The following is a 26318-nucleotide window of genomic DNA, read 5'->3' as shown; positions in this document are numbered from 1 at the left end:
TTCAAGTCTTTTATTTTGTAGTAGTAAAATCACCATAGTCACTATGACAAATTCCACTGGTTATTCTAAGGAAACACCTGATGTGCTCTATATTATTTTAAAAGTCACTGAGAAAATTCAGAAAATGTTTGTAGAAGCCAGAAGACCTCATTCCTAGCATGTTTTTATTTCTACTACCTATGTATTAGAATTACCTATATATTTCTGTAGATATCATATAAGTTACATTGAATGTCTTTCAGATAAAGGTGAGGAATTTATCATCAATCCTGAAACAAAGCAAGAGGCAAAAATCAGCTGCTACCAGCCAAGACAGACAACATTTATCTTTTATTACAACACGATTCTTGAAAGTTGCAACAAATGCGACTTTGGGGTCATCTGTCCACACGAAAGAGATATCCCGGTCCAGAATCTCCTTAATCTCATCCTCTGCCAACAGAACACAGGTTAGTGCCCCACAGAAATCAGTGCTTGGAGGTGAGAGTCAGTGTGGAGGATACTCTGAAGATCTGTGGCAGCATGTTACTCAGCTGGTAAAACATTTCCTCAGAAATTGTCTGGAAAAAAAACCAAAACAACACACAGGTAAGCTTTGGCTTTTTGTAGCTTGGAAGAATTGTCTCTCTCAACTTTGTTTCTTGGAATTTAAGAGAATTTCTGCTGTTCAGAAGACAACTAAAATAATTTTCAAACTCTGTCTTATAATTCTACTGAATTCAGTTAAAAGACTGACCTAAAAATACTGGCTGTATATTTATTTGACATATCCACATATCCATTTCCAGTAGATTTCTTGTTCCGGGGATTCATTATTTCTGTCAAACATAAGCAGGACAGTGCTGCTTGTTATCTACGGGACTCCTGCTCTCTGCATTTCAGGACTAGATTCAACTTTGGAATTTATGTGTGGCTTCCTCCTTGCTCAGCAGCTTTCTACTTTGTCAAAAAATACATGTTACTCCTCTCCTAACATAACTCTACTTTTACTGCTTTTTAGAACAAGCCTTGTGCTGGCTTTCTTTAGATATCTTCTTGTTTCTGAAGATCAGCTAGAACTCCAAATTAAATAATTTCAGAATCTAAATTAGAACTAACTTCAAATACCTGGAGTAATAAATGTTTTTGTGGAAGCATGACAAGCTTTCTGCACTGCAGCTCTCCATGTTTTCAGATAATATGACTAATAAACAACTCAAGTTATGTAACACAAGGTTAGCACATCAGAGTAATTAACAGCAAAAAAGTCTCTTTTTCAAAGGTGATGCATTTGCCATTTGTAAAGGTGAACGTCCCAGTTTGAAATTCTAGCATACTCTCAGAAAATACTATTGGGTATTCAAAAATATAAACCCACCCTTACTCCTCTTTTATAGGCAAGGAAACAAAACCAGATTGATTAATTTAAACTCACTCAAAAGAGGCAGGCAATAGCAAAAAAATCACAACCAGATCTGCTGAAGTGATTTTTTACCAGCAGTCTGCTAGGTTGGATATGACTTTGGTTTCACCTACCTGTGGTACCAGGAATTGTACAGTCCGAGAAATTCCTCCATCCCATGAGGCCATTTCCATCATGAAACCTAAAAACCCAGCATTGACACTGTCTGGATGACCTGTGCAATACACCCCAGCAATTACAGCATGAGCAGGCAGTGAGGGAGTTGTCACACAAAAGCAGGGTTGGAACTGCCTTAATTAGGGATGGTCTCAACTACTTTTAAATCAGACTTGGGCAATCTGAATGAAATGTAGAAAAACCTAATGAGGAGTTCTGCAGAATACCTACACTGAGGACAGAATAATCAGTCCTACTGTGCAGCACAGTCATACACAGCAGAAGGGAGGGTTTGTCCAGTGTGTCAGGAGTTCCTTCCATGACTTCCATTCACTGAGAAACAGGGGTGACCTCACTGTGGCCTCCCAGTGCCTGAAGGGAACCCACACGGAAAGATGGAGAGAGACTCTTGACAAGGGCCTGGAGTGACAGGACAAGAGGCAATGGCTTCACAGGGACAGAGAGGTTTAGATTGGCTGTGAGGAAGAAATTGTTCCCTGTGAGGGTGGTGAGGCCCTGGCACAGGGTCTCCAGAGAAGCTGTGGCTGTCCCATCCCTGGAAAGGTCCGAGGCCAGGTTGGATGGGGCTCTGAATAGCCTGGGATAGTGGAAGGTGTCCTGGCGCATGGCAGGGGATTGGAATCTTTAAGGTGCCTTCCAACCCAAACCATTCTAGGATTCTATGATGATTCTATAGGAAAAAAGCTCAGCACTCATTCAATGCTCGATGATGAACTACCGAAATCCACAGGAATCCTCTTGTGGCAAATAAGGACACTCAGAAAAATACTTGTTTAATAGAAGTGGATTATATAGATGACATATCCATTGTGAACTACTAAAGGTCAATTATAATATGAAGAGGCTCCTCAAGCAGGTGGTTGAAAGAAAGTGACTGGTTCAACTATTTAAGTGCAGCACACAAAAATGCAGAAAGTAAAAACATCACTTAGAAAGACAGAAAACCATGCTGAGTCATGAAGATCTTTTCCTAATATCCAACCTAAACCCACTGTCAGTGTGAAGCCATTCCCCCTTGTCTTGTCACTCCAGGCCCTTGTCAAGAGTCTCCATCTTTCCTGTGGGTTCCTTTCAGGCACTGCAAGCCCACAATGAGATCACCCCAAAGCCTTCTCTTCTCCAGGCTGAACAATCCCAGTTCCCTGAGCCTTTCCTCACAGCAGAGCTGCTCCAGCCCTTTAATGAGTTCACATCCTTGCTCTGGCCTGGCTCCCCAGATCCCACTGGAGCTCCACTCCCGTACCTTTGACGCACTTGAACACGAGCTCTGCCCTCTTCAGGCACCATGGAATGGTCATCTCCTAAAATAAAGAAATAAAAAGCCTCAATGTCCCACAGATCTAACTAGCAAGAATAGCAGTAAAATGATTAAAAGCAATTTTTTTTTCCCCAGAACATAATTTTCAAGCAGCATTTGGGACCTAGTTTTCAGAACATTCTAGGCAGGTGCACACACCTTACAGGTGACCGTAAAAGCACCACCACTCCTTATTGCTTGCCAGGAGAGCCAGTAGTACAATAGTACACATTTTTAAGCTGAGATGTTGAATAAAAATGCTGTCGAACCCACTGGAAACTGGGCTGTTCAACTCCCCTGTGGAGCTCCAGGAAAAGTCTACTATTCAACTAGTAATTGTCAGGTTCATGCTTCAGCAAATCAAAGGCAGGCTCCAGACCACATCTTAATAACACAATGATGACTCCTATCTGTTCTTGATTTTGTTTAAGGTTTCCTGGCATACCCACAACCTTCAGTAAAAACTTCTCTCCAACACTGGAACTGGAAGAAGCCTTTCTTCCTTAAGATGCATTTATGATAAGAGTGAGAACAAACAAAATTCATTTTCATCTAATGAAGGAGTTTCAGATATCAACAGCAAATCCTTATCTGAAGTTAAATAGCAAAACATGGCATGGAAACCACAGTGGTTTAAGATATGGCTACAAGAACTGGGCTAAATAATTTAAGTTTAAAGTTCATGAAATGTTTTTTTGGCTGTATGCTACAAAGCAAATTTCACTGTGATGATGTAATTCAGAGACAGAATGACTCACTGCAAACACTTCTCAGAAAGAAGAAAACAGTATCTGTTTCTTTCTGCTGTACTCTTCAACACGAAGATGAGCACTCTCTACTCTGAATACAGGAATATAGACGTGGAAACCAATTTATCATTCTAAGTACCTTTTCAAACTTTAGCTTTACATAGCTTTCTATTCACTAAAGCCAGTCTCTGTTTTGCAATGTCAAACACACAGCGCAATCTGTTCTTATCAGAAAGCTTAATTTCAGGATTGAAGAAAGTTATGTGAGAAGCAAGGTGATGTAAGAATGCCCAGTGATAACACAACTGATAAACTGAATTTATGGCTTCATTAAACTGCTGAAAGCCAAAGTTCTTCCTTAGGTGGGAGGGTCTCCTGCCATCCCCCTGAAGTACACTGTATATTAAAAACAGGGTAAGTTGGAAATATCTTTTCATAAAGCTGTCATTATGTAAATCCCTGCAACTCTATGTGCTGCTTTTATGGTATACATCACATTAATCAGACAGAACAGTGCTGGACGAACTTGGGTTTGTACTTTTTTGGTGGTGGTTGCTTTTTGACTTTCTAAATTTTTAAGCATTCTGGAAGCAATACTTGGGGTTTATTATAACTCATGTGGCCATGTGTACTTTCTGTTACAAGTAAGGTTTATTGTTGGTTTTGATCACTGCTTTGGCTTAGTAAAAAGCAAGTGACTGAGAAGAAAAGTTCTCTGTCAGGAGCACCTTGAGCAATCAGTGATGGGAACTGAGTCTAACAATGACTGATCAACACAGCAGGATATGACACCATTCCTTGGACTATTTTAGAGGAACAGAGAGGTTAAATTTTGTGGGCACTCAGGGAAATAACAGAATGTCGCTCCATGCAAGCCACAAGAACTGAAAATGACATAGTAGTGATTCAATTCTAATCCATCTTCACTAACTCATGAATTCACTATGTTACCAGGAATTTTCTCTGGTGTGGAAATGGAGGATCAGCTAAGCACCATATCAAAACACAGAGAAGGACACAAGAAAGCAGAAAAGCAAACAGCCAACCTCTTAGAGGTAGTTTTGGATAATAGCATTCAAGAAAGTTAAAAAAAAAAAACACCTGGAACTTTGGGTGTTTTTCACTAGCAGAGATGCTTCAACACTTTTTAGGATGCAATCGTTTTGTCAAATTAAGATTTCCTCTATTCATTTAGAAAAAGAAAGGGATGTGGGGAGGCCAGTTTCACTGACTAGAAAGATACGCTGCAACCCTTTTGATTTTATTTTCATTTAATTTGTGACAGGCTCACTACATGCGGCTGCTTAGGCCTTTACAAAACCATGTCATAATCAGGTAATTAAAACAGTAAAGTCCACATACATCATGTGGGAAAAATATTTCAAACCAAATTTCAATGGGTAATTTCAGTAAGAATTAGCAAGGCCACAGTGGATCTGTGCAAATCCTAAACATTGGAAGAGCAGATATCAATTTAAAGGCAGGAAACTCAGATGAGAAACATTTGAGGTCAATACACCCATCAGTAACCTATCTATGGACATAAACTGTGTTCATAAATATTTGTTATGCAGCTTACACTCCCTACATTTCTACTTTTTAAATTTTTTTTCTTAAATTATGGTAATAGAGACAACTGGACTGAGATCACTGAAGAGTCACATTTTTGTCACTGTTGCTGTGTGGATAAGAGCAATATTGAAACTACCAAGGGAGGGTGCCAGCTCTGGCATTTTAGCAATGCCTTGCTGTTAGAGCCACTTCATTCCCCAGTTTATAGAAGATTCCAGTGATCAGACAGTAACAGCTCACCTGTCCTGAAATCAAACTTGTCTGCTTTTGCCTTTCTCAGGTATCAAATCCAGTTTCTTTCCTTCATTCAACTTAATGATCAGACCAGAGAGATCGGTTTTGGTTGTTCTTGCCATAAGAAAAACAAAATTCTTGATTTTTTTCATAGAAATAATAATGAAATCTAATGGCTTCATTGAGATCAATACAGTCAAATATATGAGGAAGAAATTGTTCCCTGTGAGGGTGGTGAGGCCCTGGCACAAGTTGCCCAGAGAAGCTGTGGTTGCTCCATCCTTGGAAATATTCCAGGAAAGGTTGGATGGGGCTTGGAGCAACTTGGGATAGTAGAAGGTGTCCCTGCCCAAGGCTGCTGATGGAACAGGATGAGTTTTAAGGTCCCTTCCAACCCAAAGCAGTCTGTGATACTGTCATTACTTTTGTGAGGTTATAAACACCACTCTTCCATCTGCATTAGAAGAAAACCTTTGGGAAAAGCACAGAGAACACTGCTAATGAATGCCTGTCCCAGGGAAGCATGGAAACATCTCTGCAGCTGGGCTCCTGGTTAACCACCTCACAAAAATGTTCTTCTGTAGGTGGTAAATGCAGAGTCAGAAAACTGCGGATGCCAAAGGCACCGAGTTCAAGGTAACTTTCAGAAATCTGTCATTACTCACTCTTCCCTCAACAAGGAGCTACAGATTTGTGTGTTTCAAATCAGGTCAGCCAGCTGCCAAGCACTGTCATAAGCGAGCTGCTAATGCAAGTCATAAAAAGCAGTTGTGTCTAAACACACACTTACCATCCAGCTCACCTTCTGCAAAGACTTATAGCTTAATAGAAAAGGTAAATTTTTTTACCAGGACCTTTTAGAAACCCAGCACTAGACAAGAAGATCATTCTTCAGTTTCACACATCTCAAGGGCAAGTTGAACGCTTGGTCATGCATTTTATTTGTAGTTTAAAATACAGATATGCAAACAGAAGCTAAAACTAACCAGGTTTAAAGGAAACAAAAACCAGAATAATATAATCAGGTGGCACCCTGATTAAGACAAAGGTCAATATATTTAATATATTTCTGAAACACAGCAACTGGGTCCCATGAGTGACCCAGGCTGCTGTCCTGCATGTTGATTACTTGCATTTGTGCCCCAAAAAAAGGTCCCAGTACAAGAGATGAAAAATTTCAGAAATAATCTCATTTGTTCCTGAAAGTCTACTTTTATGTATGGAAATACATCCTTTAGAAGCTTCATTATTGGGTTTCTTTATATTTTTCATTGCTTGCTTTTCAAGAGAATAGACCCTGATCCTGCAAAAAAGGGTCACTTCTACTCTGTGTTCCAGTCAAATTCTGTCACAAAACCAGTCACTGTTGAAGGTAATCCACTGGTGACCGTTTATCTTGATGTGAGTCAGCTACTTTTCACAAAGGAAAGGCAATATTGAATTTACAAGTGAAATATCAAAGGGTTATTTAAAAAAAAAAAAAACAACCTCCAAGAGACTAATTGTTACTAACATCCTTGCATGGATGACAGAGTTATCTTCTTTTTCTCATTTCTTTAGGTTTAGAGTCTTTCCAGCTCTTCAGGATATGAGGCATATGGCTGTACTCCCTGACTTTCCACCCTTTTTCTTCTCTGTGAGCCAGCTATGACAAAGAAAAGAGGCTGCTAATAGTTTTAAAATACTGTGCACTGAGAAATGTTACAGCTGATTGAAAAACAAGCCCTACCTCAGAGTCCCACTACAAAAGAAAATACAAAACTCAGCACAGTAAGTAAGAACAGAGAGCATCAGCAATATGCTGCCTCTTGCCCAGCCAGTATTTGAGGGGACTTAGAGAGGAAACAGGGACAGAAATTAGGGAATGAAGAAGGAGACAGTTCAAAGTGAAGGTGAAATTTGGTTGCTCCTGTGTAGGGCTGAGGTGGTAGAACATTTACAGAAGGTAAAGGTGGTGTTTAGATTTACAGAATTCTAAGCCAAGCTTTGCCAGTGCTGCTGCTCCCAAAACTTAGTTTTAATGTTTTACAGCTACTGATAATTAAAAGTGGGGATCTGGTATCACTACTGCATCAGCAACTCTGAAGGTAGAGTTTCTAAGCAAGAGCTTCCAGTTGTGTAGTCCCATCTACATCTGCAGTGAGCTGGATCCAGGAAGTGAATTGTCCAAAAGGATGGGTGGGAATAAAAATTTCAAGTGATTCAGCTGGCTGAGGTGTTTTCAATTGGTCCAGCCCCTTAATTTGAGTCACCATGTAGATACAAGTGCCATGTGGTGTGGCAGAAGCCTGTGAGTGAGAAAAATTATCCCACTTGGCCTAAATCAGCATGAAACACCCCCTTTGCAAAAATCCAAGGACATAAAACCAGCCCAAATGTTTCCATTTACTTACTTCTGACATTTCATGCACCAGCAGGAGGGGAATGCTGATGGTGGTGATGTCATGTGTGCAGCAAACCTTGAGGATGTTCCTGAGCCCCATGATGGCTGGGTCCCGAGCGGTGACATTCACAGACCTGATGTTGTCATCCACGCACAGGTGGAAGGCAACGTGGATTTCTGAGAGGTTGGAGTGCCGTGTGATGTAGAACTCTCCTGCACAATAAGGCAAACCAGGAAGGCAAGAAATCATGGTAGTGATCTGTGCTGAAATCCAATTGTTTGGCAATGTAAGAAAGATAAGAGGTAAATACAAATGTACAGCAGAGATGAAGACATACACAGGAGATCTAAAATCTCTAGGACTGTCACTGTTATACATCCATCCCACACTCCCTCCACTGCTTTGATGGGTTCCACTGGCATCATGGCCACATGGTGTAATAATCCCCAACAGTGCCAGTACAGGATATGATCTCTATATAGCACAAAACAGAAAAACAAACCCAGAGGAGGTGCAATACTCAAAATACACAATGCAAGCATGGAATTGCAGACAGATGTGGGAGGCGGAAAGGCCAAAAAAGGATGGGTTCAAATAAAGGATGCATAGAGCCTGTGGAAAAAGATAGTGGGTTATGTAACAACTGAGATATGCAACTGGAACACAAAGGGATCAGTGACTATTAGAATTTAAAATAATTCAGAGTAGTGGGAAGGTGAGTTACAGAGTTTTTTTAAAAAAGTAACCAAGACATCTTGTTGGGGGTATTTTTAGACCTGGTATTAATTTATGAAAGGTGAGAGGCAGTGAAATCCAGGTCTCTCCATGGTTCCTTTGCACTGGAGATCTAAAGTCTACAGTACAGTCAAGGGAAAAGCAGGTGTGCAATGCCCCCACCGTTTCAGTCAACAAATAAATATCTTCCTTCAAACCTATTCCCACTGACCACTGAAGTTAAGATCCTTTCTTTGAACTGGAACAGCTGCAGAATGGGTCTGTACTCCTTCTGGATGACTGCTAAGGAGGCAGGAATCCCCAGCAGTGACCATCTACAAGCAGTAACAGACAGGCCACTGCTGCAAGACACACTGGATTTATCTGGTCCAAGTTGATTTATAATACACTCCCACTAACAATATTTAAGCAGTCATGAAATCAATTTTAATAAGCCCTCACTCAACTCATGCAACTCATGGGTTGTATGGCCTTAATTCCTCCCACCTCCAACTGCATATTCATCTTCAAATTCCACAGCAGCTTTCCTTATTAAACATCACAATATACACAGAAGATACTTTCCCTGAGAGAAGGATTTCTCAAAGATAAAAAATCCACTCAAAAATGCTTTTCTGTACCACAACAGTAATATACATATAGCCATTTTGAAAAATAAAATTAGCTACTAGTATTGAAGTTTCACCTTTTCCCCAGGATGCTCAGAGATCTTTTTTTTTTCCTCCCTCAAATTCCAAAAGGAAATTTTAGGCAAAGAGATGTGATCCAGTGGTGAAGCTGGGAATAGAAACCAGATGTCCTGACACCCAGTTCTCTGTCTCAGCCGCAGGAACATCCTTCTCCTCTGATTGAGGTCAGCTTGGGTTCAGTTTATAATTTGTGTTCTGACTTTAGAGCTAAAAATGTGGATGTATGAAACATGATTTGCTTCAGGAAGAGGGGGTCAGTGCTACACAACTCACCCGGCAAAATGTTCGACTGGTTTCGTTCAATATTCTTCAATTTATCTTCATTCCCACTGATTTTGTTTTCTGTGTATGAATGCATGGAAAAAATATTAATCATATCCTCTATTAATTAAACTTGGGCATGAAAAAGTTCATGTACTGATATCTGGCTTGAATTTTGACCATGAAGTTACCATAAAGTCCTCAAAATGCAAGGCAGATGGGTAAAAGTGTTTTTGCTGTCTTCAATACACCCCAAACTGAATCCTACCTCAAATCATTGCCCTTCTTACTTACCATCTTAGGATATTTCTTCATTTGGACAAAAGCAAACATGGTATTCTCAGACATAAAATGAAACTTTGGAAATTGCCCCCACAACCACATAGTATCTTGCTATTACTCTTTCAATAGTGTAATAAATTAAAACAAATTTGTTCCTAAGAGATTTACATAAATCACCAGCATTAAACCAGCTTTCACCATTTCCCCTGTGATGCAGCAATATGCAGGTTCTTGAGGGAACTTGTTTTTCTGTGTACTCATATTTGTGCATGTTCCTGATGCATTTAAATCACATAAGTAGCTCTTTGCAGGGAAAACAAAGTTTCATGATGTACAACTGCACTACCTAAACACTATGTGGTCAGAGTATTTCCCAGCCATTTGCAAACACAACTGCAAGGAAAACCAAAGCTTTGATCAGCACTAAAAAAGCTAAATACACATTTAGGCAATTTGTTATTTGGTTTTCAGCATTCACTTTAAAGGAAGGGGGGAAAGTTGTAAACTCCTTTTCTGCAACTTTTAAAGCTTTAAATGTAAATGACAATAAAAAGGTAAAGACAGATAAAGTTTCTGGTGCTGCAGGCAGTTTAGGAAAGCAGAATGGCCTGATGTACTTCCCATACTGTTAAAATGTGACTTTTATGTTGATTCATTTTAAAGGCACAGCAAAGACACCACTCAAACATCACATTCTCTCTGGGAATTTCACAGAGAGTCTCTTGATGAACCCAAACACTCTATTTTACAGATTAAATAACTGCAGAAGAGTGGCATCAACTCTGCCCTGCCCACAGACATCCAGCTGACCACTGTTCTATTTCAAGGAGGGTAATTTTGGTTGTCACTGACCATGGTGTCTTTTTGTCTTGCTGCTACGCTGTCCTCTGGCCTTAAGTACAACCTTCTGGACAATTTCAAGTTGTTCTTGGATTCCAGGAAAATGGAAATCCGTGCATTCTTGGCAAACAGTTGCGAAATCTAAAAAATAAGATTGAAATTCACATCCTGAGGTTGTGCTCAGTAACATTATGTAATTCTACTCTACTGATCAAGTAAATCCAGCTATAAAGGCAAACTCTCCAAAAGCAGATAAAGCCCTACTGGACTCCTCTTCCAAAATTTATTGGGGATTATATCTGACAAATTGTGACCTGGTCCCACACTTTCCCCTCTACTGTGGCTGCAGGATCTAGTTGGTGGCTAGAAGAAGCAATTTTGTGTTTAATGACATTATTTAAATATCTGCCTTCTCTCATTACCTAAAATTTATCATAAAACCAGTTTTTCTCCTTTCGTTCTTCATTTAAATATTTAAACAGTTAAAAAAGTACCTGCAAAATAAATACAGGTACAAAATAATCCTATTACAATTAAACAACTTGGAAACCATCAACACCACAAATGCAACTACAGCTTTTCCTGGTACACTTCCCTCTCCTTCTTGCTACAAGCCTGATTCCAACTGTTTCCAGGAAATATCAATCACCACAGTACATTTTTTTAATGGCAGGCAAGAATAATGACAAGTAATAGTCAAAAAAAACCATTTCAAGTGTGAGTATTTTGGTTTTAAACTTCAAGATGGAGGTGGGAAAGTCAAACAGGAATAAACGGAAGTTTCATTGGTTAACCTTGATAAAAAATACCATCATAGTACCCACTTACTCAAAAGACATGCACTTAAAATGGTTATTAATCAAACTTTCCAGGAGCAGGGAAGTCATATCCCTATTGTTCATTTTTAATGGAATTCACAGTATCAAAAGCACATGGTGTTTTTGTATATTTTCCTATCACTTTTAAATCTGGGTATATTTCTTTTTCATTTTTGCAAATAGTTTAAGTGTGATAATCTGATATTAAAGAGTTAGAAACTCCTATAATAAATTTGTCTAAATCAATATTGAAGGGTTCTCTTTGATATTGTTACTCAGACAGAAAATGTAGGGAAGAGATGAGAGGTAACAGCACAATACTATCCCCCATCCTCATCTGTATCTCTTTTTGCATTTGTTACCCTTTTGCAATACCATATCCAACACATGAGTGCCTCCATGGAATTTTAATTTTACAAAGAATATTTTTCTGTGAGAGAAGGCATAAGATTTTATTCTAATTTATTATTTCATTCATTTTCCCTGGCTTGACAGCTCCCATTAGAAGGCTCACCTCTTTTGATGCCACTGTATGAACTGATCCTGTTATCCACCAGTAGCACCAGGCCACAGAGGGAAGTTGAGTAGAGGGACATTGCAGTCTGAAGCCTGTGCAGCTTCACCCCACTGCGGTGATTGCGCTTGTGTTTGCAGAAATCCAAGATGTCAGCTCTCAGCAGCCTCAGGTTGTGCATGGTCTTCAGCTGAGCTCCTGCACAGAGGACACCTGCCTTAATCCCAGTGGAAGACTAAACTCAGGACTGGGATTGAAATGCAAGGGCACAAAGTGCTTCCTTAAAGATCCGTAAGGGAGCTGTTACCAGTAACACCCAGAGGAAGTTCTTAGCCACACATTCAGTTTTACAGACACATCAGCAAATTGCAAAGTAGCAATAAAAAAGCAATGTTTTCATGAAGTGAGGCTTGTCTGTGCCTGAAATGAGCCTTGTTCCCATTGCAGAATCACAGAACTATTGAAGTTGGAAAAGACTTCCAAAATCAAGTCCAACCTGTGCCCAATCCCCACCTTGTCACCAGTTCAGAGCACTGAGTGCCACATCCAAGCACTCAGTGGCATGGGGACTCCAAGCTTCCCTGGGCAGCCCAAAACTTTTCAACCTTTTTCACTGGAACATGTTTTTCTAACACACCAAGACTGCCCACAAAAGTACCACAAACCCAGTTTTTACAGAGATTTTTTTTTTTTAGAGAAAAGAAGAGAGCAAAGTGTGGTGGAGTAGCCACATGCTGCAAATCATGTTTGCAAATGCTATTAAACAGAACTTTCTTCTGATGCAAGTGTCCCTCAGCTCTATGTGTTGGTGTAGCCCAATTATCAAATGTTGTCTCTTCCTACTGACATCTTTTCTGCAAGAAACAGAGCAGCATAATCTATTTTATTTAATCAATCCTTTCTGTGAACAAATTCCTCCTGAGGAATATTGCAGAACTAGGGATGAAATACTGATGTGTGATGGTGTATCCTTCCCCACCCTCCCCAGAACCACTCCACAAGCCCAGGAACTCCTGCTAGGCCTTAGCATTTGTGCAATGAGCTGGGTGCTAAGGCATTCCTTGGCCATCCCAGGAACTTCTGCCTGGCTGAAGTGGGAGCTGCATGGAGGGGAAGGGATCATCAATTGGCCCCTGGAAACATCCCCTACCTGACCCACAGCCTGAGGGGAACAGCACCATTGCTGCTGGAGTTTTGGAAACTCCAGCAATCCAATCTGAGGAAGAACATTTTCCAAGTGACTCAAGGCAATCATCTTACGACTCCATGGAGAGCGGCCCTAAGGGATATCCTTGGAGCTTTCCTGCACCACAGCAGGCTGCACCAGCATCTCCCTCTGAGAGGGATGCCTCTCAGAGCCTGCAAACTCCTAAGTTTGTGATACGGGGAGGATTGTTGCTGCCCATTTCTGCCTAAATCATTTTAGATTTGGTTGTAATCCAATTTTCCTCTCTGTTTTATCTATATAGTAAGAGAGTGAACCTTTGACCTTTTTAGCTCTTTTGCAAATTTGTATCAAATCTGCTTTGGCTGGTGCCTTTGCTGGTTATTTTTAAAGTGACCTAAACCACTCCTGCACAACATAACATGGTCAAAACAGCACAAGAAGATTCTACTGCACAAACAAAAATACAAATTGCAAGTACCTATTCTGCTGTCAACTGATCGTGGGAAGTGAATTTTGTAAACACATTTTTCTACCAAATGTAAGAAAAGTCAAAGCATCATTTTCAGGCAATATGTTTTGCTGTTGCTGTGCTCTCTTACATGAGTCACCCAACAAAAATGGATAAAAATTTGCTTTTAGAATGTTTTCCATTAAGATTTCAGACATTGCTTGATACAGTTTATGCTGTTTTCTTTCACGTGTAAAGAACAAACACAAAACAATTCCGAACTATGGATTATACACATTGAGAGTTAAATACTGTAAATAATACATGCCCTGGATACATCATTTATTACCAGCTCTTATTTGCATTACTCCACTTACCTAAGTGAATAGTAAAGCTTTCTTCTAACAGCCTTTGTTCTTCATAGATTCTCCCATTTCCTTCCACAGATTCCCTCAGCTGGCTGGGCTGAACTTTAATTTCATCACTAAAATAATGAGAAAAGTACCAAAAAGTTAATCCTAATTTTTATTCAAGACCAACAACTTTGTGAAAGTTATCCCAAGTTTTCTCAGCTGGTCTATGGAAACCACACCAAACCTATGAGCATGAGCTCCACACGTGAGGTTCCACCTTTACCTTCCTGGCAGCAGGAAGAGGAGACTCCACTTTTAGATTTACATTACTTGGCCCATTTGTAAAGTATTCCAAGACTGAGAAATAAAAATAAGTCACAATTCCTAGTTATAACATAGTAAAAATGTAGAAATAAAAGGAAAACAAAAAGAATTCTCCTCAGCCTATTTACAACAAAACCTTATTTATGAAGTTATTATGTAAAGCATTTCATTTCTCCTTCCCACACAAAATGGGAGATTAAAAATCACCTTATCAAATGTTCCACAGTGTTCAAACTACTAGGAAACATTTCAGGTATCAGTTTTCTTTTTCAGCTGTCTGGCAGTGATAAAACAAATACTGTTCCTAATAAATGAAAGAACATCAGCATCTCTCCAATTTGTTTCTGCATTAGTGAGAAGCTTCTCTGTTTTCAAACTGCCTCATTTCTAAAAATCTTTTATAAACTTGCAGGCAGTTCTACTGACTTCAACTGCCAAGCAGCAAGGTACTAGATACAGAGTAAGGATCCCTCCCAATTTACAAACTCTAATTTCCCTGCCATTTCCTCAAACAGAGGAAAGCTTCTCATTCAACTCTCTCCACAAGTGTTCACACTAAAAAATGCCACTTTTCAGCTGTCCAGTAAGACACACATAGGAAAAGAAAGGAGGCTTGTTAATTCAAACCATTCTTATAATTTTTCAAAGTACCATTGTTCTCCAGAACATGCTTAGGTAGTAACAGAAAGCCTTGTGAAACAGTGTTAAAGACAGACATAGGAAAGAAAGGCAAAATAGGAGGAAATTCCACTCATGTCAAGCTGTACTTTAGTGCATTACAACACTTTCTGGTACAGAGAGGTCGTAACATCACACAATGAAGAAACTCCTAGAATTACACATATTTATTTATGATGGTCTCTTTGCCTTTGATATAGTTTGATTATCCTATGTAAATTACTTATGATCATATCAGAATATCCTAGTATCCTATGTATCATATAGGATGGATATAGCCTCATATATCCATAATATCATAGTATCCTATTTAAAAGATTATGTAAATGGAAATTCTTTGAACTATTTCAGCTGGAATTAAGCATCACAGAAGATTTAAATACCTGACTGAGCTGTTGTTGGGATTCTTTAGGTCCTGATGAAGCTTTATCACCCACTCCTGATATTCCTGCTTCTGGATAGCAGTAGTCTGTTTTAATTCATTGGTCCATTTGTTCTCCAAATCCTGACAGGAGAGCAGTGATAATTTGAGTGGTGTGGGTGTTCTTTTTAAGGTGATTCTGTGCATGACATATTCTAGTTACCTGCTGAGACTCAAAATGCTGAGCTGCTAAGGAATTCACATCCTGGTCAGTCAGTGATTTCCCAAGCTCCTGCATCACCTTATCCATTTCAGCTCCTTGCCTGAAAGAGAAGCAAACACAGATTTCAGAAGACTGGCAGCAGAACACCCTTTGCTGTGATACAACAACAAACTTGGTTGTTTGCCATTGACAGAATGAACAGCCACAGATTTAGCAATGAAAATCCACAAAATAAACTGGAGTTAACAGTCAGGGATTCAAGTCAGCTCCTGTAGTCACCTCCTGTGTAAACAGACACCACTTACCTTCATTTGGGACAGCCTCAGCTGCCACCAACATAGGGATGTGATAAATTCCAACAGAGAGATAAATTTCAGCAGAGGCAATACACAGCTACATCACACCTGAGCTCTACAACAATACTGCTCTTTCTTCTGTATCCGCACTTGAGAAGAGGCAATGAGCAGCAAAAAGATTTGCTAACACCTTACTGGCAACATTGACCCCCAAACTAGAAAAAGCTACAATTCAGTCCAGAAGAAACCACAGTGTGAACTGATTATGCACTGTCTAACCTGAGCTTAAATTTACACAGCTCAAGAGGAATATTACCACTCAGAATGCTAAACCAGACCTACTGAAACTACTATGGCACAAAAAGAAAAATCTACATTCAACATGTTCCCTCTTGTGGATAAAGAAGTTACCTGCAGCTAAGCAAGCTTATTCCAGAACTCAGGACTCAAACTCAACACTTTCTGGAAATCAAGACTTAGATTCTTCTCAGACACTGAAAATAATAGAAGGCCGTCAAAGTATAAGGTAGCTGACCCTAACGACATCATAGAATTATGGAATGGTTTGGGCTGGAAAGGACATGAATGTTAATTTCATTCCAACCCCCTGCCATGGGCAGGGACATCTTGCACCAGGTTGCTCAGAGCCCCATCCAGCCTGGCCTTGGACACTTCCAGGGATGAGGCAGCCACAGCTTCTCAGGGCAGCCTGTGCCAGGGCCTGACCACACCCTGAGTAAAAATTTTTTTCCTAATTTCCCATCTAAATTTCCACTCTTTCAGTTTGAAGCCATTCCCCCTTGCCCAATCTCTACATACTCTTGTGCCAACCAAGTGTTGTATGACTTTGGGTTTACACAGACAAATTCAAGCTACACACATTGTCCTATGGGATACCCAGTGGCAGGTATCCCTACTTAATAAGAGAGAGAAAAACCTAAATAATAAAAATGTAATACCTTTCACGTAGTTTTTTCAGTTCCACGTCCCTTTCACTTATTAATTCTGAGATGCTAACAAAATAATTGTGTTCTAGGTTTAATAGCATTTCAGAAGCTGGAGAATGGATCAGATCATGATAAACATCTGCAAAATCTTCATCCCAGCTGGTTTCTTCAGGTTTGGCATGTTCTAATGTTGTCTAAAGAAAAATGTAAGAGATTTTAAAGGACAAGATACCTCTTAGGACATATATAGGTCCCTTATAGTGGTGGGGTAAAACCATGGGGGTCTAACTTTACCATACATAAATTATTTTCCCTAATTCAACCTTTCTGCAGTCTACTTTAGCTCTCAGTTTTGTCCTCTCCCATTTTTTCTCTTTCAAAGCAACTAAAGTCAGAATCATTAAGGCTTTGACTACAGTGAGGAATTACCAATTTTCACACAATACCAGCTTGGAAAAAATAGCAATATCCATAATAATATTTGCACCTGATGCATTTTAGATAAGGCCCAAAACACTAGCTGTGCAAACAAAAATTCTTTGCTAGTAGGGATGACTAACCTCTGATGTCCCTAAGAATTTGATCAACAACACTGGTTTAAGAAAAGCTATTTTTATTGAACAAAGAATGGCCCAAGAATGCCAGTTTTGCAAGCTTTCTATGGAATTTTTCACATTTTTCTATATTTCATGAGAAGCAAATTCGATTCCTATAAACTTTTCCTCAAAGACAGCAGGTTTGTTACTCTTTTTTTCTCCTCACTAGGACTGCTCCAGTTCTTTTGAACCATTTTTAAGATCAAATGTGAAACTGGAGACACTATTCCAACTAAAGTCTCATCCTTCCTAAATAATCTGAAATAGTCATATGAAATCAAAAAATGAACTGAAAAGTCTCTCTCACTGTACATTTTCTCCTTCTAGCCTTAATTGCTGTTACTGAGATTTAGGATAGGAGTGTCACTTCACTACCTCTTGCTTTAATTCTAAACCACTATAAGCCTTATGCCTATTTTTCGTTTGAGTACCAACTGTTAAATGAACAGTTTGCCTCTCCATTTTCTGTCTTTTTACTCTATTGAATTAAAGAAAAATCTGACTAATAACTTTTAGGATGAAGACTTGATGCTCACGTTCAGTAAAAAGAGAAAACTGCAAGAATTGCAGTGAATTTTAGTGTAATATTTCATCCTCATAACTGTGATTGCACACACACATACATACTCGCACAAAGCAAGCCTTGAATATTAACTTCCCAGCCTTAATCTTACCTCTTTATAAGCTTTAGCCCAAGTATCTGCCAGCTGGTTGATGTCTAGTTTTCCTGATTTCACTGCTTCCAGAGCCACTTCAGCTTCTCTGTCATAATCTTTTATAGTTTCCTCTTCTACGAATTTACTAAGAGATTGCTTCAGGTCTATTACAACAAGAAAAAAATGTTCCATCAACAGAACACATCAGTAATCACTGAGGAAACATGTAAGTGAAGTTTTTCACCTGAAAACCTTTTCCTTGCTAGCACTTGTTTAAAACCATTTTTGTAAACACTGTTCCAGTAAAACACCCTTAGTTTGGTTTCCTAGAGCAAGCTATAAGACAAGGACACACGAAATTAATTTAAGAAATCGATTCATACCATTTTCTATAAAGCACGGCAGGTTGTGCAGAGCCATCAGACGTCCATGCAAATGACTGATATTCTCTTGCACAGGGAATTTGAGAGGCACAATAAGCACCAAATGTTCATTTCCAGCACTGAATTTGTACATATAGTCTCTCTCTCTAGTTAAAGTTTTTCCTTTATTAGGCTTCATCCTCTTGAGTTTGTTTTCTGCAATAGAAATAAAAGTAACAAGAAAGTAAAAAGAATTATTTTTGTACACTCAGAAGTAAAAAATGGTAATGAAAAGCCATGGCTTTGCTAATAATTAAGAGTCAAAAATACTTAACCCCCCCAAATTTTCAGAGATACTCAGTTTTAAATTCCAAATACATGCATCTGGAACTGAAGCATAAATACCAGTTTCCAAAATATCAAGTGCTTCTAAAATGTATTTGACTGTGTCAATATATAAATTTAAAATTTATACACGCTCTTAAAAATTACAGCATAAATCTCCTGACTTAAAAGCAGAACCAGGGCAGAGGGGAATCCTGATAAACAGAAAATTAACTGAAACACCCTGACTTCTGTCACGGATGCCTCAAAAGCTGAAATCTTGAAGAGTGCATAGAGATTTTATTTCCTCCTTTCTGCAGGTGCAAGGCCTGGGCAGTGGGGGAAGCAGATGTTTGCAACGATTTTTAGAAAGAGCTGATTTTGTCTTTCTGTAACCTGTATTAAAAATAAGCCAAAAAAGATGCAAGTGGGCTGTGTACAGAATAAAAATATATACTGGGATAACTGTGCTTGTATTTTTACCCTCCATAGGGCTCCTCTGCTCATTCACATCCCTCTGTTTTGAACATCACCTGCAAAGCTGGACACATTGCTGCAGCCGAACCCTCTCCAGTGCTAAAAACCACACCCCGAGGAGAAGAAAAAAACAATTAAAAAAAAAATTCTACAGCAGAATACACGGGTTGAGGGGCGAGGGGGGTGTTTGGGTGGGATTTCTGTGAACAAACAGACGTGTTAGACACAGATGAAACAGTTTCAAAACAAACATGTGAGGACACCCAATATTGATGCGAGGCGGTGTCCCGGCCTCTCTGGGAGTGGGGTTCCACGGGAAATCCTGGGAAACACAAACCCGAGCACGCTCTTTCTGCCGCTCCCCGAGGCAGCGAGGAGGTGCGGAGGACGCTGATAGAGAAGGACCGGGGGACAAACCCCTGCTTCAAAGAGGACCTCCCGCTTCCGAAACAGCAGGCTCAAAGCCGGCAGGACACGGCCTGCGGGACCCCGTCCGCCCCCTCCCCGCCGCGGGGAGCTCCCGGTGTCCGCATTCCCTCCGCCGGAAGCGGCAGCGCCCGCGGGCACCGGGAGCCGGCTCGTCCAGTCCCGACTGACCTGTCTCCGGGCGGGCAGCCGCGGGTTAAGCGGGCCGGGGGAAGGGGGAGCCGGGATGTTCCGCCTACCCGGTCTCGTCATCGCAGCTGCGCGTCCGCAGCCGCACTTTCGGCGCTGCTCTGCGGCGGGGATGGCGCGGCCGGCCCGGAGGTGCGTGTGCCGGGGCTGAGGGGCGAGGGGCTCCCCCGATCCTCTCGGGCTCTCTGGGGGATTCCAGGGTGGCTCCTTTCCCTTCCAGCGGAGCGGTGGTGATCAGTGGCACAGGGCCGTGTTGGAGGCCTGGTATTGGTGATGTCCCCCCCGGTTTGTCGTAGAATGGGTTTGGGTTGGAAGAGACCTTAAAAACCATCCAGTTCCAACCCCCTGCCGTGGGCAGGGACACTCTTCAGTCTCCAGGTTGCTCAGAGCTCCATCCAGCCAGGCTTTGGACACTGCCAGGGATGGGGCAGCCACAGCTTCTCTGGGCAACCTGTGCCAGGGCCTCACCACCCTCACAGGGAACAATTTTTTCCTAATTGTTTTCTAAACCTGACAATCCCAATTCCCTCAGCCTTTCCTCCCAGCAAAGCTGCTCCATCCCTCTGATGCCCTTGGTGTCCCTGCGCTGGCCTGGCTCCAGCAGCTCCCTGTCCTTCCTGTGCTAGGCCCAGGGCTGCATGTAGCCCTGCAGGGGGGTAATACTGGGCCCAGTGTTGTTTAAGTTGCACATACATGACTTGGATGAAGGGGTCGATGTCTTATCGGCAGTTCACAGATGACACATTGGGAGGGGTGGCCGATACCCCGGGTGCCGTGCAGCCCTTCAGAGGAACCAGGTCAGGTTGCAGAGATGGGCAGAGAAGTGTCTAAAATTCAACAAAGGCAATGTGTGTTCTGCACATGGGAAGGAATAGCCCCATGCACCAGCACAGACTGGGGATGACCTGCTGGCCAGCAGCTCTGCTGAGAAGGACCTGGGGGTCCTGGTGGACAACAGGCTCTCCATGAGCCAGCAGTGCCCAGGGGGACAAGAAGGCCAATGGAATCCTGGGGTGCACTGGGGAGAGCAGTGCCAGCAGGTCAGGGAGTGATCCTTCCCCTCTGCCCAGCCCTGGGAGGCACATCTGAAGTGCTGTGTCCAGTCCTGGGCTCCTCAGCACAGGAGGGACAGGGAGCTCCTGGAGCAGGGCCAGTGGAGGATGCAGAGATGATTTAGGGCCTGGAGCATCTCTGACAGGGAAAGGCTGAGGGAGCTGCGACTGTCCAGCCTCGAGAGGAGCCCCAGCTGAGAGGGGCCCTCAGCCCTGGGTGTCCCTGTCTGCAGGGAGGGCTCCCAGCAGGGCTCAGGCTCTGCTCTGGGGGCCCCAGCAATGGCACCAGAGGAATGTGCAGGGACTGATCCCAGGAAGTTCCACCTGGACATGAGGCAGAACTTCTGTCCTGGGCAGTGACCGAGCCTGGAACAGATTGTCCAGAGAGGCTGTGGGGTATTTTAAAAAAAACCGCTACGACCTATTCCTAACAAGCCATTGTGTACAGTTGCACTGGTTTAGGTTTATCTCTGCTCTCTGTACCCAGAGACAGGTCCCAGGGAACGGCTGGAGCTTTGCCATGGGAGGGTTAGGTTAGATATCAGGAAAAGTTTTTTCCCCCAGAGTGTGCTGAAGCACTGGAACAGGGAATGGTCACAGCCCCAAGGCTGCCAGGGCTCCAGGAGTGTTTGGACAGCATTCACAGGGATGCACAGAGTGGGATTTTTAGGGTGTCCTGAGCAGGGCCAGGAGCTGGACTGGATGATCCTTGTGGGTCCCTTCCAACTCACAGATAATCCATGATTCCATGATTCTGTCCACCTGAACACATACTGCTTTTTTTCCTTGTAAAACATTATTTACCCAAAAGTGTTACCAAATCAAGATGCTCAGTCAGGAAGGATTAATAGTGTATATTTTATATTTTTTTGCCACAGGAACAAGAAGGTTGTTGATTATTCTCAGTTTGGGGATTTGGAAGATGATGGTAAGTTGGATGTTCTTGTACATCAAGAATTTGGAATCATTGCCTCTCACATAAAAGCACATGTAAAAGAGAGTCTTGAATTTTCCTTTTAAATACATTTAATGATAGTGTAGTTGTAGTTGTTGTGTTCTATTAAAATAGGATTAATTTCCAGGAAAGGTTATGTTGATATATTTTCAGTGTGCAATGAAAATTATGACATTTAAGAATATGGAAAAACTCATGAGAGCTTGTTGCTGTTTTCCAACAGATGAAGACTTTGCACCTTCAAGCAAAAAATCCAGAACACAGCTCAAGGAATCAAAGAAGGAGAAAAAAGAGAAGCTAAAAACGCCCAAAGAAGTGACTCCATCACAGACACAGACACTTAATAAGAGGTAGGAAATGTTGTGGTCAACTCTGTGTAAAACTGGGTTTCAATAAAAGTATTTGGGTTTGGTTTCTTTTCCTCTAGAATTTTAAGCAGCTGAGAACAAACAGCTAATATATGACTGTAGTAAAGATTTTGAGCCTTATTGATGCACCTTCAAATAACTCAAAGAATTCTGAGTTTCTTAGGGACTCCTAAACCAAAGAAAAATAAAGACAAGTCTGATTCCTCACAAAAGAACATATTTAAAGGATGATATAAAGTCAATGTCAATGAAAAAGAGAAATCTAATTTTTATTACTAGAGTTGTGTTTAAATATTATGTTTTGGTGTGGCATTTCAAGCAAAGGCAATCACTGTTTTTTTCCATGTAGTAATGCCAGTTAATAGCTCATATATAGATATATCTATATATCTATATACATGCACACATACACTGTTTGCAATCATAATGCTTTAAAGTATAGTGCTTTAAAAATTAGTGTGTGTTTTGTCTAAATAATTTCAAAATGTAGTATTTGTAACACAATATGATATAAATATGTATTGAAATATTAATCTCTTCACAAGTATCTGAATTTTAAAGATTTCACTAAGCCATAAATAGTTCTATAATGCTTATGTAATTGTTTTATTATTTAAAATGTTGGCATTTTTTCCCCAGGTTATCCTTGGATGACAAACTTTATAAAAGAGATTTGGAAGTTGCCTTAGCCTTATCTGTCAAAGAAAAATTTGCAAATCCTGAAGAAGTGCAAAATTCAGAAGAACAAGGTTACTTTACAGTTCCATGCAACATTTTATTTATATGCAGTGAATTTAAACATGGCAATTTATTTTACACTGAAATAGGTTGAAAATCATATTTTATTTCAAGATGTCATAACAAGAGAGAGTTTCTAGGTATTGCCTGTTTTCTTATGTTCTTGGAGGTTTTTTCTGTGAGAGAAGTAATTCTTCTGTAAGATCTTCCAAATATATACCTGGATTAGAGACAGATAAAAACTTCAGCTATTTTAATTTCTTAATATTTTTACTTTTTATAATGTGTTTTTGTATAGTAATATTTCATATTTTTAATTTTTTTCCCCTGGATCTTAAAACAGGTAAGAATATTGAATCAGAAAATACACAGAGGAGACCCCCTTTTTCCAACTGCAGCATAGACAGTGAACTTTTAGGTAAGTTGTTCTCACACTCTTTTGACAAAAAGCATTTAAGTAGCTTATCTCTTCTTTGTTTCCATTGGGGTGTTTTCTTTGTTTTGGTTTGGTTTTTTTTGTTGGTTTGTTTTTTGTTGATTTTTTTTTGTTTTGTTTGTTTGTTTGTTTGTTTGGGGGTTTTTTTTGGTTGATGTGGAAAAAAAGTCTTTATCTTAAATAAAGGTTGAAGAATGTGTCAATTCATTCATTAAAAATTTGTCCCAGTCTTAAAATGAGCAAACCTGTGGATTGGTGAATTTTTGGTCTTCTTTTTGTTAGCCTGATTACAGCTAAATGTTGATAAATTTGACAATGAGAAAATACAGTGAGAAGCACATGAAAACAAGTGTCAGTGATAAGTTTCTGAATAGGATAACTTCATATCACCAAAATGAACTCTGGGGACTCAAATACCAAATTGTTTTAGAGGAGGAGAATAGATTTCCTGTGAATTTGAGCTGATTGAAACACTTTCTCTTTTGTAGGTCTCAATCAGGTTACAGATGATGATGTACCTGAGGGTGATGGAAGGCAAAGAACAACAGCAACCAAAGTTCCAGCACATCACAAGTCATTGGTGGTTGACAGTGATGACAGGGCGCATGAAATTGATTCTGAGCCAGAGTCTGTACCCAGTAAGTTCTCTACTAAAACTCTCTCCTTAGATGTGCTTTGGATGTGGTGCCTTACATTTAGTTTGGATTTTTAGTGAAATTCGTACTGCTTTTACTTCATTTTCCCTTACTCCCCCCTTACTGAAGCATTATCCCCTCATATTCCTCATACTCATGACAGTTTGTTTGCACTTTCACACTAAATTTACACACTGGTGCTTTTTTTCTCCCAAACCAGCAAAATGTCACTGTTTATCTGCATTCGTAGGTCAGGAGAAATTCCTTCTGTCCTTGTTGTTCATCTCTCTAAAGATCCTCTGTTCATTTTTCCAGTTGTTTTCTGGGGTTGTGTTAAAACAGTGACTCTGGAGTAGTATCAGGTGTTGGAGCTTTCACTGTTGGCTTTGTTTAAGCTTGTTTTAAAAAGCAAGTAGCCTCTCTTCTTTGCTTCCTGTGACTGTCATCTTTTGGAAGAGCAAGCTGCATTCATGTCTGTCATTCCCTAACAGGCAACATGTCTGGGTAAATATTTACTGCTTCAAGATGGGACAGTCTAGTACCATCCTCATTATTTCTGCTATGCAGTGGTCTGTCATCTTAAGTGATGATTTCTCTGCTAAAGAGCATTTTTTCGAAAGTTTTTTTTTTTTCCCATTTCAGCATCACCTATAGTTTCTCCTTCCTGCACAACAGAACACAGCTCTGAGCTGAGACAGAAGGTGATGTCCAGTCCATCAGAAGCAGCTGGGAGGCGTCTGCATGCATCAAGTCCTGTCACAGACAGAAAGCCTAAATGGACACCACCAGGTATGGCTGAGGCTGCAGCTATAGACACATACATGAGTTAACTTAAGCTTTTAGCAATCTCTCCTAAAAGCAAACAAAAAAATAAACTATTCCAGGAACATGCATGCCTTTATATATATTTTATAAAGATTTTCTTTGGACAGGTTTAAAACAAAAAAGAGAGAAAAGAAGAAAAGTTATATCTATGCTGCTTTTACGGCATTATCCTTAATTCTTTGTCTGCATGGGGCTTATAAAATCTTTTCCAAACTGTGCATCAGACCTTAATCAAAAGATCCTTTCACACCTATTTCTCTCTTAATTAGAGCTTTGTCTCTGGTATGTGCTAAATTATTACCTGTTCTAAACAAAAAATACTAAAAAAAATCTGGAGTATTTTAGCTGCTCTAATAAAGCAAATACTTAAAAGCTTTATTTTCTCAAGGTGTTTGAGCATGCTGCTGCTGACTCCTGATTCTTTTGATTTTTCTTCATATGTACACTTTCTTTTCTGTACATGGCTCTTTCTGTTTGGCTCCTCTCTCTCAAGTCCTTGATTCCCCATTGGAGTCGTGTTCAGTGTTTCTCTGTGGAGTGCCTGAAAATGCCCAGGACACTGGAACAGTTGCCCAGTGTAGCTGCAGTGTGTGCCTGGGTAATTGACCTGTGCACCATTCCTGCTGCGCTGGCTCCCAGAGAGAGGAATCCCTGGGGTGTGATTTCCATGTGCCTCTGTGGTTTGGACCTTTTTGCGCTCTCTTCAGAATGCTTCTTTTGTCCTGCTAGAAAAATTACTAGAAGACAACAGTCATATGCTATTTTCCCCCTTTAAACTTCTAATGCCTTTTTTGTTTTGTTTTGTTTTAAAATCATCTCCAGCTCCATCAGGAAGCAGTAATGCCTCTGTGAAATGTGTTCCTGTTAAGTCACCTACTCACTGCCTTAGACTTGGCCTCTCCAGGCTGGCAAGAGTCAAACCTCTCCATCCCAGTGCTACCAGCAGTTGAATGGTCAATGGCAAAGTGCCACACAGAGGAAAAGACTGTGGAAAGAGTTTTCCTGATAATCAGAAGGTGGGCCTGGAATCATCCTGAAATCATCCATTTTGGAGGACTCTTGTTATGGACGTGTCTGATGTTAGGATGAGTTTTTATTCTGCTAATTGCTAGGCATCTTTAAGTGCTACTGAATAATAATGTTATTTAACCAAAGTGACATCTGGACCACCAGCTTTTTCATGTATTATATTCAGAGATGTTGGTTTGTGATAATTTTAATTTTTTAATACCTAAACTCCTGGCATTAACATAGTCTATACAGCACTCTGGCAGTATGGATAACAGGGAAATTTTTTTGAGAATGTTGTATTAAAAAATAAAAAAACACAAAAAAACCCTAAAATAAAACACTTTCTAATATCTAACTGTATTCCTTGAATTTATTAATTTTGAAGGTTGCAGTCTGGCAGATATTTTTGCCTGTGTACGCTCTTACTGGAAGTCAGCAGCATTAGTCAGGCTCAGACAATGAGGAATTTCCTTGGAGCTCCTGGGGCTTCACTGAGGATTATGATACCATGCTAAG

General features: G+C 40.4%; 2 protein-coding genes across 6 annotated transcripts; one reads left to right on the top strand and one right to left on the bottom strand.

Moving 5' to 3' along the window:
* Nucleotides 1-19846, bottom strand: FERRY3 (FERRY endosomal RAB5 effector complex subunit 3). 4 transcript variants are annotated; one of them, XM_083860332.1, is made up of 14 exons: nucleotides 19765-19846; nucleotides 18388-18582; nucleotides 18023-18168; nucleotides 16765-16946; nucleotides 15510-15609; nucleotides 15309-15430; nucleotides 13948-14054; nucleotides 11955-12152; nucleotides 10635-10763; nucleotides 9513-9581; nucleotides 7825-8027; nucleotides 2823-2880; nucleotides 1516-1616; nucleotides 1-560 (listed from the first exon to the last, which is right to left on the bottom strand). In XM_083860332.1, the coding sequence occupies exons 2-14, from the start codon at nucleotides 18563-18565 to the stop codon at nucleotides 468-470; spliced, it is 1686 nt and encodes a 561-aa protein (XP_083716458.1). In that variant the 5' UTR covers nucleotides 18566-18582; nucleotides 19765-19846; the 3' UTR covers nucleotides 1-467. The 4 variants fall into 4 exon arrangements, with proteins under 4 accessions (XP_083716458.1, XP_083716459.1, XP_083716457.1 ...); XM_083860333.1 differs by lacking the exon at nucleotides 19765-19846 and adding an exon at nucleotides 19505-19715; XM_083860331.1 differs by lacking the exon at nucleotides 19765-19846 and adding an exon at nucleotides 19174-19232.
* RAD51AP1 (RAD51 associated protein 1) lies at nucleotides 19838-26318 on the top strand. Of its 2 annotated transcripts, XR_014589971.1 has the most exons (9): nucleotides 19838-19914; nucleotides 21713-21762; nucleotides 22013-22139; nucleotides 22797-22906; nucleotides 23239-23313; nucleotides 23820-23969; nucleotides 24609-24755; nucleotides 25614-25807; nucleotides 26188-26318. XR_014589971.1 is itself a non-coding variant. In XM_083860336.1 (8 exons), the coding sequence occupies exons 1-8, from the start codon at nucleotides 19895-19897 to the stop codon at nucleotides 25739-25741; spliced, it is 807 nt and encodes a 268-aa protein (XP_083716462.1). In that variant the 5' UTR covers nucleotides 19838-19894; the 3' UTR covers nucleotides 25742-26130. The 2 variants fall into 2 exon arrangements, 1 of the variants encoding a protein (XP_083716462.1); XM_083860336.1 differs by lacking the exon at nucleotides 26188-26318 and having other exon boundaries at nucleotides 25614-26130.

This window comes from Zosterops lateralis (assembly GCF_965231275.1).
Source record: "Zosterops lateralis genome assembly, chromosome: 4".
Taxonomy (NCBI): Eukaryota; Metazoa; Chordata; class Aves; order Passeriformes; family Zosteropidae; genus Zosterops; species Zosterops lateralis.
Note: the sequence above shows the minus strand (reverse complement) of the source record. Positions and strands in the feature narration are given on the sequence as shown.